The 12115-nt window shown below is 38.9% G+C and overlaps 1 protein-coding gene across 1 annotated transcript in view; it reads right to left on the minus strand.

Moving 5' to 3' along the window:
* The window catches only part of Rnf19a (ring finger protein 19A, RBR E3 ubiquitin protein ligase), a 43235-nt gene that overhangs the window by 21989 nt on the left and 9131 nt on the right, over positions 1-12115 (minus strand). The window contains exon 3 of the mRNA XM_052160527.1: positions 4462-5224. Within this exon, the coding sequence (XP_052016487.1) occupies positions 4462-5084 (623 nt within the window). The 5' untranslated portion in view covers positions 5085-5224. The remainder of the gene's footprint in view (positions 1-4461; positions 5225-12115) is intronic.

Consider the following 12115-nt stretch of genomic DNA (forward strand, 5'->3'; position numbering starts at 1 on the left):
TAAATCTTTAAAAAAAATCAATTTTAGAAAGTTACAAACTACATGCCTCTGTGCGTATAACACTTGAAATGACGAGGCTTTAGAAAGTGGATGGATGCCTGCCAAGGATCTGGGGGGAGTGCAAGTAAACACTTAGAACATGAGCGATTATTGCCTGTTTTAAAACACTGGGCTTTTTGTTTGACTGTTTTGTTTGAAATTTGAGATAGGGTCTTACTAAGTTGCTGTCCCTGAACTTGCTATTAGGCAGACCTTGAACATGTGATCCTGCCTCAGCTTCTTCAGGTAGCTGACAGGGTAAGGCAACAACAGCTGGGTAACTGGCAGCGTAAAAGATTGTGATATCCTTGACTGTGACGGCAGGCACACAAACCTACACCTGACACAACATTCTATGTAGCTAAATCCAGCCCCATAAATTAGCTAGTACACATAAAAAGGGAAATCTGGGTAAAACCAACACTAACTGCAGTGATCTGAAGGCGCGTGCTCCCCCACCCCACCCAGCACCTGAGGCTTAACTGGAGGAAGCGTGTCATGGGGTAGGGGTGCGTCAAGGTTTCCAAGGCCATGTGCCGTTTCCCTTTGCTCCCTGCTTGCTGCCTGTATGTAAGATGCCAGCTCTCAGCCGTTCCTTCCACCATGACTGCGGCCGCCCTGCTCCCCCACTATGACAGTGATGGGCTCATCCCTGGGCACGGTGTGGATACACAGTGTGGATACACGGCAGCAGCTCTAGTCCTGTACGTGTGCGCACAGCTGTACAGACAAACTGTCAGCACTGAGAGCAACATCAAATAAGCCTATCATCTAAGTTTTTGGTTTGTTTGGTTTTAAAATACCAAACATTTCCTGGAAAGTTAGGGGAGTTTTGATGTTCTTGTTACTGGCAACAAATTAAGTTAATAATCATAACCAAGATTGTATAAAATTTCAAGACTATCTGCATAACTGTACAAGACTTGAAGAAGCAGGCCATTCCTCTCTTTCTAATTTCCTGCTTCCTCAAGCATCGCATTCTTCAAACTCAAAGTTTCCACCTTAAATTCTATTGTACTTCTGGGAGAGAATTTGTTGAAATAGTACAGAATTAATAACAATTTAAATAACAAGGGGAATTTAGAATTTCATTTCCTTGGATTTTAAGATAACCAATGAGAGGCTGGAGAGATGACTCAGCAGTTAAGAGCATTTGCTGTTCTCACAGAGGAACTAGGTTATATTTCCAGCACCCATATCCCTACAGTAGCTCACAATGGTCTCTAACTCCAGGCACAGGAGATTTGATGCCCTCTTCTGGACTCCGTGGACACTACACACATGGCATTGCACACAAGTGGTACACAGATTTACATGCAGGACAAACACTCATAAATACTTAAATTTAAAAAAAAAAGAATGGCTAATTCACTGCAGTCTCAGGGGTGGTGAAAAGAATCTATATTTTATTTTCAACTCTAAAATATCTATGATTTAAAGTCAAGTTTTTATATAAAAAGAGTAATTTCAGTGAAAAGTTTAAAGACATTTTATTCTAAACCTCTTCTATATCTTATCTTTTATTACAGAAATGAAGGCGGCTAGAAGAGGAACAGAATGGGAGATCAGACAAACTCTGCAGGGAGGCTAATGCCAAGACAGCCATTTTGTTTGTTTATCTGTTTAGAAAATGACAGTAATCGGGGTTAGAGATGCAGCTCAGTGGTTCAGAGCACTAGCAGCTCTTGCAGAGGACTCCCATTAGATCCGAACATCCATTCACATGGTGCTCAAATTATGCATACAAATTTTATGTTAGTGGTAAGTTTTCTATACAGTGCCAGTAACACTTGTATCATTACCAACTACATATAAAATATGTTCTTAACGTCTAGAGAGCCAGTACAAACGATAATGTAAAAGTAAAGGAATCCTAACTAGTTTTCGGTCCTTTGTGGTTAAGACTATTGACAATCATCAACACCAACTTACTGTATAGCTAAATTAACAAAGGATAACTCTTTAGTAAATTTACATAATCATCACAAATTTGTTTCCCCTTATTTTGTTTCTCTTGGTGTTCATGTCTTTATTGTAAGGTGTACTCAGTTTTAATACATACTGTGGCAAGTGAGTAAACAACCCATGCACATTCTCGTCTCTTTCTCTTTTATAACTACCTCTAATCTTCTCTCATTTTGTTGTGGGTACCTGGGGTTCCATGAAAGTTACTCAGAAATCCACATTCTTCTTCTACATGATATATATAGACCCATTTCTCTGTGCTTTACAGTAGCATTAGATGCAATGATGCTTAGAAAGGTTCTTTTAGGTAAAATGTCCATCTCAAAATATAATCTTAGGAGAATGATTTGCAAATCTTTGTACCAGTGAAAATATTGTGCAAACTGATCTATAGGGTCAAGAGTGACACAATCACATCTAAGCTGTTTGTTTAAATAGGATACAGTCTCTTGCTCAAGTTATCTGAAAGTTATAGAAAATGAAGGCCATTTCTCTAGACATTGAGTATAACTCACCATAGATCCCAGAGTTTGGTTCCATCATTATACCTGGAAGTACAGCTACCCTTGGCCTAGTTTAGGAGTTATCCTCTTTTTACTTACTTACTTATATACATAATACATACATACATACATACATACATACATATATATATACTTTTATTTTTGAGGCAGGGGCTTATGCAGCCCTGGCTGGCTCTGAATCTACTATGTAGCTGAAGATGACCTTATTCAATTTCTGACTGTCCTGCTTCCACTTCCTAAGTGCTAACATTATAGGCATGCAGCAACATACTCAGCCTTACATGGTGCTGGAGATTAGACCCAGAACCTCATACATATGAGGCAAGCACTTTAGCTACTGAACTACACCCTTTACCCCTTACATAGTATCTTTAATGTAAGATTTTGTTATAATAGACATTCTTTAGTATCAGAAAACATAATTCAAATCTGATACTAGATTGTATCTGAGTTTTATATAATTAATGAATCATGAACTATTAAGTAACTAAGTTTTTTTTTTGTTTGTTTGTTTGTTTTTTTTTTTTTTTTTTTTTGGTTTTTTCAAGACAAGGTTTCTCTGTGTAGCCCTTGGCTGTCCTGGAACTCACTCTGTAGACCAGGCTGGCCTTGAATTCAGAAATCCTCCTGCCTCTGCCTCCCAAGTGCTGGGATTAAAGGCGTGCGCCACCACCGGGTGGCTAGTAACTAAGTTTTTAATGTTTTATATCACACAGTAACCAATGGTAGACAATTATGTGTTCATAGATTAACCCACAGAAAATATGTAACTGTTTTCTTTAAAATTGGGGAATGTAGACTATATAAAATCTGAAAACTTATTTGACAAGTTCTTGAAAATTAGTTTGGTTCCAGCAATGAATTCTGAAACTATAATTTGATAAATTCACATCAAAGCCTTTCCTGGACCTATATTGAAATAATATAAAAATTCAGGGTTTTCATACTCTATTTATATAATGTATGGTATACTAATGGTATGTTAAATTTTACTATTCCTGGCTTTTAATATTTAGTAGTCTTTTATGTGTTTGTACATGGTAAGTGAAGGATATGCACACACACACACAGAACTTGGGGGCACATGCATGTGAAGTCAGAGACTAATACTAGCTGTCTTTATTCGGTAACTCTCCACTTACTTTAGTTCGACTGGCTGGCTGAAGAGCTGAGTACCCACCTGTTACCACCTGCCCCCTAGCCTGGGGTTACAGGTCTCCCTCCCCTCCCCCCCCCTAGCTTTTTTACATGGATCCTGGGATAGACTCAGACCCTTGTCTGTATATCCGTAATTCTGCCAATTGAGCTACCTTCTCCCCATCACTGCTGTTATATAAAGGGCATATAACTGGTTTTTCTTAGTTCTGACAACTGAAGGTAATACATGCATGACTTGTAGACTGCTGTTACACAATAGTCAAATACATATGCACAATTATTTTATTCTAAATGCTGAGAAAATGACATGCCATTTAGAACTTGGAGTAAATGAATTATTTAACTCCAGTGTGTACCAAATCTTGAGACTTGAAGATGTTCCCACATAGACATGAACACACGGGTCAGTGGTATAAAATGCCTTTCAGAAGGGTCATTTATTTATGACAACAAATAACCCTAACACAAACATTCTGTAATTCTCCAATAAAAACTGCCCACGGATGGGGAAATCCAATTTGTTTATAGCTTAATCCTGATCCCTACCATCTTTGGAGTTGTTTTCACAAAATCCAAGTGAAAATTTAACATAGGTAATATAAAAACAAGTTAGGATTTCTGTCTTTTAATACTTAATATGGTATATACCCAAAATGTTTGTTGAGTGTATAAGTTATTTGGTATGTTAAGACTGTTCTTAACAGAACTACAAGAAAATTCTTATTTTATCCCCAGAGAAGAACAAATTAAGAAAAGCCAAATGATATGTTCTCACCCACAGTCTGGAGCCGGACACCACCTACAGTCAGGATCTGCAACGAGCCACCGTCGAAGCATAAATTCTTCGTATTTCTCCATTAAGACATCGTCACTTAATATCAAGCGAATGTCATGGGGATTAAACCGTTCAGTGCATTCTGGACAACTGATATTGACTCTACTTTCAGAGATTTCTATCCTTAGGTACTGTCGTAAGCAATCCACACAAGATCTGTGGTGACATGTCATTATATCAGGAAATCTGTCTTTCGAATGCCGTAAAAGGCACAAAGGACATTCTATAAAGTCTCCAATTTGTTTGCTGATGGAAGTCAATCCATTGTCAGAAGAGGTATTTGTAGAGAAAATGGAGTTCTTGTCAGCACACATTTCAGAATGGATGCTCTCAATGCTTGCAATTCCATCCACCCCACCATTGAGTTCTCTTGATTTACGTTTGTTGTCCTTCTTCCTCCGAAAGAGAGAGCCTATTGAAAGTCGTCTCTTTTTGGGTGCCTTTTTGACGGAAGGCAAGCTCACAGATGAAGCAGAAGATTGAAGATCTCTATCTGAACCCATTTGCTGATGTAAACTCATGTCTAAAATGCTCATCAGAACTGAGTCAGAGTCAATGTTCATACACAGCCCTTCATTGTATTTAAAAATAAAACTTATTTCTTGTTCTTGAATTCAGATTAAGTCATGATGTAAAAAAGATCCCATTGGCTTCTTCAGAGAATCTTGAAAAAGTTTAAGAGAAGACTGTTGAAACAGATGTCCTAAAAAACAAAATGTATTTTAATGTTTATGGTTTTATAATCTCTGCGAAAAATTTAATAAGTATGCTCTATTAACATCAGCTTAAAAATTAAAGTCATTAGCCTATAAGAAAATATACAATGAATGCTGAAATAGCAATGAGGACATTCTTTAATCCTAATAAAATAATTTCTACACTTGAGCTGAAACAATCATTATAAAAGTCTTAGATAGCTGGGCAGTGGTGGTGCACGCCTTTAATCCCAGCACTTGGGAGGCAGAAGCAGGCAGATTTCTGAGTTCGAGGCCAGCCTGGTCTACAGAGTGAGTTCCAGGACAGCCAGGGCTATACAGAAAGAAACCCTGTGGGGGGGGGGGGGAGACAAAACAAACAAACAAACAAAAAAGTCTTAGATAAACTCTGATTAGCTAAGATAATCAAATCTATCAGCTATCACTGACTTAAATGATTCCTCACTGCCTTAGTTTTACTTGGAAATAAAATGTACACGCAAACACAAAAAGCCTATATGATAATCTTGAAGAAAAACTTCTGGGTCTATTACATTCCAAAAACAATCACTTATTAAAAATTTCAGAATTATGGTAATATGGTATGTTATTATGATAACAACAGACTAATGGAACAGAAAGCAGTCTTTAAAAAACCTCACATAGTATATTTGATTTTTAACAAAGGGGACAATGTTGGGCATCAGAAATGGTCTTTTTAAAATTATTTGTGAGGGGGTCAGGAATTTGACCTATGGCTCACCCCATGAAAGTATCTGCCACACAAGCCTAATGACCCAAGTTTTATTCCTGAGACGCACACTGTGGAAGGAAACTCCCTCCCCCAAGCTGCCCTCGGATCATACATACAGCATATGTCATGTAAATATAAAAAGACACAATAATAAGAAAGTAAATTTTCAAAAATCAGTTACAGGAACTTCACATATCTAAATGTAAAGAAGCTTTTAGGAGACAAAGAGGAGAATAGTTCAACAAGATGATTTCTTACACAGACCATCACAAATGCTCATCATAAAATCAAAGGTGGATAATAACAATGTAAGTCAAGAGACTTTCTTACTAAGTGTTAAAGGTTTGGGAGAACACACATGCCACAACCAGCTAATAAAAGAGCAGTGTCCAGAGTGTCCCGTCAAAGAGCACGTACAAGGACGTCAACCCAGACAACCCCAAGAAAAGTGGACAGAGACATAACAAGCACTTTACACAAGCAAGCTTAAATGTGCAGAGAGGCCACTGCACACCTACAAGATGTGTCAGAGGTGGACCAGACTCAGAGGGAGCACTCTCAGAATGGGAGGAGTCTGATGGAAACTGCTCTGGAAACTAACACAGACATCCAGCATTTGTACTCCTACACAAGACCACACACAACAAATCAGGAACCATGTTTAACAAAATAGGCTTTCTTACTATACAAGTAGATTTTATACAGCAGTATAAAAAATATAATCTGAGAGCTACACCAAGCCTCTAGCAGTAGTTTTGAGAATTACAAAAAACAAATAAACAAACCCAAAACACAATTCAAAAACAATCACAACTAAAAAAATAAAAATTCAAATTCAAACCTGAGCTACCATTTGTGGTCTTCTTCGATTCAAACAAAAGCTGTAAGGGTTGATACTAGTGCAGTGAAAGAACCGCCTCATGGCTGGTACAATGTGGGGAAGCTAATCTGCATTATTTATTAAACAGAAATATATATTCTTAAGCCCAGGGACCATACATATAAAGTTCTTCCTTCATATTAAGTAAGAATACATATCACAAATAAATATATCTGTTGTTGTATAGTTAGTAAAAGGGAGAGAAAAGCAAAACAACAGAATCTCCACGTAAAACAAGAAAATAACATTTAATTATTCAACTGGACATAAATGAACAAACTACAATTTAAATGTAAGCTATGGAAAGACACACACACACAGAATGCTGAGAAATGACAACTGCAAAGTAGCAGGGTACAATTTGTGGTATTCACCTTCTCTCTTACATTTAAAATGTTCTTCTACGATTTGGCTGCTATTTGTTAAATGCCCTCACTTAGAAACAAATTCCTCTAAGTTGTCTTCTGCCCCCAACTGAAACCATGTTTTCTGTTTCTCATTATGTTACAGAGGCAGCAAGATTGCTTTAATTTCCCTAATATATATATATATATATATATTTATCTAGTTATTTAGTTAGTGAGTTAGTTAGTTAGTTGTGTGGGGGTTGTTTTGTTTTGGGGCTTTTCTATGCAGCCCCACCTAATCTGGAATTCACTCTGTAGACCAGGCAGGTCTTAAATTCATAAATTCACCTGCCTCTGCCTCTGCCTCTGGAGTGCTGGTATTAAAGGTGCACACCCCTACCACCAGGCTGGTTAGTTTTTTATGAGACAAGGTCTCACTATATAGTCCTAGTTGGCCTGGAAATCACTATAGTCTAGGTTGGCCTCTAGCTAACATATAACAAACTACCAGCCTTTGCTTCCCAGGTGCTTGGATTGAAAGCAACCATGTGTCTGTCTCTCTTTTTTTTTTTTTTAAATTAGATATGTTTGTATAATTGTGTGTGTGTGTGTATATGTGTGCGTGTGTGTATGTGTGTGTGTGTGTATGTGTGTGTGTGTGTGTTGGGAACTCCAGTCTTCTAGAGAGGTAAGTATCTTTCATTGCTGAGCTACATCTCCAGTCCCAAGATGTATGTTTTAAAATCTACACAACCTAATGACTATCCTTTGTAGAAACGATCCAAGGGAATTATCTATAAATACGTGACTAACTGGGAATACCTTCTTTACATTAACTGGGAATGCCTTTTTACATCAAACAAGAACTTGGGTGGATTCTACGTAGCTGAAGATGACCTTATTAAATTTCTGACTGTCCTGCCTCCACTTCCTAAGTGCTAACATTATAGGTGTGCAGCAACATACTCAGCTTACATGGTGCTGGGGATCCCACCCAGAGCCTCATACATACGAGGCGAGCACACTAGCTACTCTCACAGCTGAAACTTTGCCCTCTGGGTGCTAAACATTAAAATTATTACTATTAACAAGATACACATACTTCCCATATGAACTTTAGTGATCTTAAGAAACATCCATATTTCGATTTAAATTATTATCCTTTACTCATAACACTTATTTGTTATTCTGTCTTAAACTAACTCAATTTTCACAAGACATAGAGGGGCATCTTTGAGAAATTCTAGCAAATGATAGCCTAATACAGAATTCACCTTTTTCAAACAAAGGGAACCATCTTGCAAAGCCACATGAACAAGATTAAGAAGAGCCCCATGTAACAGCAAATTCAGAAGATACAGCCAATGTTTCATCCTACCACTCCAGAAACAGGAACACAAGCAGCCCAGTTTTCTTTCCTGAATGATTTGCAATTCATAAATTTTAGCCACAAATATTTTTCATTATTCTCATTTTACAGATGAAAAATCAGAAATTCATGAATGATCAGATTTGGGGTTTCATTATCAGACCTCCTAGGTATGTGTGTGTGTGTATGTGTGTTTGTGCACACATACTCCAATTACATCAAACATCGTTTACAAGACTAAACAAGGCCCACAGGATTAATACAGAATACAATCTACTAAGTCCTAGGTCTTGCTAAGCATGGCGGTACACGCCACACCTTTAATCCTAGCATTCAGGAAGGTGGAAATGCCTGGTCTACAGAGTGAGTTCCAGGAAAGCCAGAGCTACAGAGTGAGACCCTGTCTCAAAACTAAACCAGATCAAAAAGGGTGGGGAGATGGCTTATTGGATAAGAGCACTTGCTACACAAGCATGTGGACCTGAATTTAGATCTCGTTATAGAATGCTAGGTGTGGCTACTTGACCTATAATCCCAAAACTGGGGCAGGGAGAGGTAGCGACAAGATTTCTGGGACTTGCTGGGCTCCAGCCTAAGTCCAAGTTCAGTTACAGACCTTGTCTATCTCAAGGAATACGGCAAACTGCACTTCAGAACTTGAATGTCCTCCTCCAACTTCTACATGCATATGTGGGCACACATGCACATATTTATTATACATGGACACACATATACCTCATTAGGTCCTAGATGCTGCCCTTGTGGAGAGGAAATCAGCCATGCCTCCCCTATCTGGTACCTTCCTAAATTACTAAATTCTTAAAATGTAGTAGCCCCAAAGTAGAGTGGGACGACAGAATTAGCTTCTAAAATTACAGCCTTATATCCATCTAGTACTTCACTAAACTACTAGAGCATTCTCCCTCTAAATTCAGACTCCCACCCCCAAAGTTCAGAAAAGGAATTTTCTTTGTTCTTTGGGTTGCTGCTGGATATCCTAACCCAGCTTTCTTCATTGAAGTGGTTAGCATTACTAAGTTATCCTTCTCGGCACACCTCTTCCTGTGCAACCTGACAGCTTTATGATTTAAATTTCTTTCTTTTTTTGTTTTCTGGTTGGTTGTTTGTTTTGTTTTTTGAGACAGGGCTTCTCTGTAGCCCTGGCTGTCCTGGAATTCATTCTGCAGACCAGGCTGGCATCGAACTCAGAAATCCACCTGCCTCTGCCTCCCAAGTGCTGGGATTAAAGGCGTGCGCCACCGCCCGGCCGCCACCACCCGACTGATTTAAATTTCTCTTTATCTCCCCCACCCCAGGTGCTTGCACAGCACGGCAAATACTTAACTGTTTTAGAATAAAAACAAATGATAAAGAGCTCAGAAAGATTCCCAACTGATTTGGTAAATTACAAAATATTGATACCATGAAGAAAAGCAGCAGTGGGAAGAACTTTGATTGTAAGAGAACTAGATCTAAATCTACAGACTGAGTACAGAAGATCACCCTTTTCAATCAACTAATCCACTGAGTCCTGGAAAGAGGAAAGAAAAAAGGAGTTTGCCTTCCACTTGAGCTATATCTATCTTTCTCCCACTTCTGCACACAAAAGCTCCTGGTTTCCAAGCCGTCTGAACGCAGAGCAGAACTTACACAGCACTGGATCCTCTGGTTCTCAAACATTTACAGTTGGACTGGAACTATACCAATTTTTCTCAATAGCTAGCTTGCAGACACTAGATCATGGTGTATGTTTCTGCCTTCATAACCAATGAACGAGCCAATTCCTGCTTTTAAAAAAAGTCTTTTTATGTATCTGTAGAATCTGTTCCTCTGGAAAACCCTAATGCACGCAACCTCCATGATATCACTATCTATCATCCACTTAGTGAGATCCTTCCTCTAAGAGTGGAAGTGTGGACCAGTAACTAAAGACACTAAAGGACTAGCTCCTGAGACAGAGTGAATATAAGGAGGCCTATGCTATGTGCTTTCATTTAGAAGTGTCACTTCTGTTAATTACAGTAAGAAATGTCTCTTCCTCATTTAGCACAATTCCAACATCACCAACTGCTGTATATACTTTCACTGTCTTAAAAACCTGGCTGGAGAATGAGCTTCATCAGGAGCGAAGGAACACTGGTGCCCTGACCTTTTAATGCACTTCAACCCAGAGAAGCAGGTCAGACAGCTTTCCTAACCTCTAGTCCAGCGTCTGTACTCTCTCCCCTTGATTCTCTTATCTCTTGAGGAATGTGTGGAACTGAGGAATTAAACATAACCCAGAACGGGTCAGCTGAGACTGAGATAGATGGCATTCAGTGAGTTCACTACCGTGCTGATCTCCATAGCTGAGTGCCAGGACAACCAGAGTTACAGTTCTTATTTCAAAAGAAGAAAAAAAAAAGGGAGGGAGACAGAGCAAGGGAGGGATGAACTGCTTCAAAACAAAGGTGTTTGTACCACCTAGAAAAGCCATATCCTAAAGACCTAGTAGAAGTACTACTTTGTTGCTTTTAAGATTTGCGTGTTTGTATGTTTGTGTGTGTGTGTGTGTGTGTGTGTCTGACAGAGGGTGTCAGATCCCCCAGAGAGCTGAGACCTGAAATGGAGTCCTCTAGAAAAGCAGTGAATGATTCTTAACCTCCAAACCATCTCTCTAGTTCTCTGATTAGTTTGTTCTGACACAACTTGAATGTATTTAATTTGACAAATTGTTTTCTTACACTTTGGAAAAATTATATAAGTTGAACAGTTCAGCTGAAACACCTAACTAACACTCATAATACTGATTCAAATAAAAATGAGCTCTGGGATCTAAATACTAAATTAAACAAAGCATCTTACAGTCTTAGAAGGCTCAGTCCACATAGATTTCACTGTCCTTGTTTTTTAAAAAGCTCGTACTGGAGAGCTAGCTCAGCAATTAAAAACACTGGCTACTCTTGCTGAGGACCCACATTCTATTCCCAGCATCTACATAGCAGTTCATAACTGTCCATGTAACTCATTTCCAGAGGAACTGATACCCTCTGACCTCTGCAAGCACGGGCACAAAACACCAAGGCACATAAAATAGTTAAATCTTAAAAGAAGAAAAAGGAGGAGATGGAGGAGGAGAAGGAGAAGGGGAAGGGGAAGGAATTCTCAAACAGTTAACTAAAGGGTGTACTTAGAAAGTCAGTGATCGGGTTAAAAATGAAAAACCAAAGAAGATTAAGCTACTGCCATCCCATAGGCAAAAGCACAAAGGAAGGTGATATCCAACTGCACTTGAAGGAATAAAAACCCAATTTTTTTCTCCTCTGGACCCAACATCCAATAGCCTACAAGGCCCTAAAATTTGACTAAACTCAACTAAAAGTCAACAAACACAAGGACAACAAAGGCAATTCTTGGAGGTTCTCCTGCATCACAAAGCAGGGCAGAGGTGAGTGTAGAATGGGCCTGGGGATGACCAATGGCTCAGCAGTTGAGAGCATGTGCTGCCCTGGCAGAGACCTGAGCTCAGGGCCCACACTAGCTTGTGAGAACTCCAGTTCCAGGGGATCT

Source organism: Apodemus sylvaticus, chromosome 17, assembly GCF_947179515.1.
Source record: "Apodemus sylvaticus chromosome 17, mApoSyl1.1, whole genome shotgun sequence".
NCBI lineage: Eukaryota > Metazoa > Chordata > Mammalia > Rodentia > Muridae > Apodemus > Apodemus sylvaticus.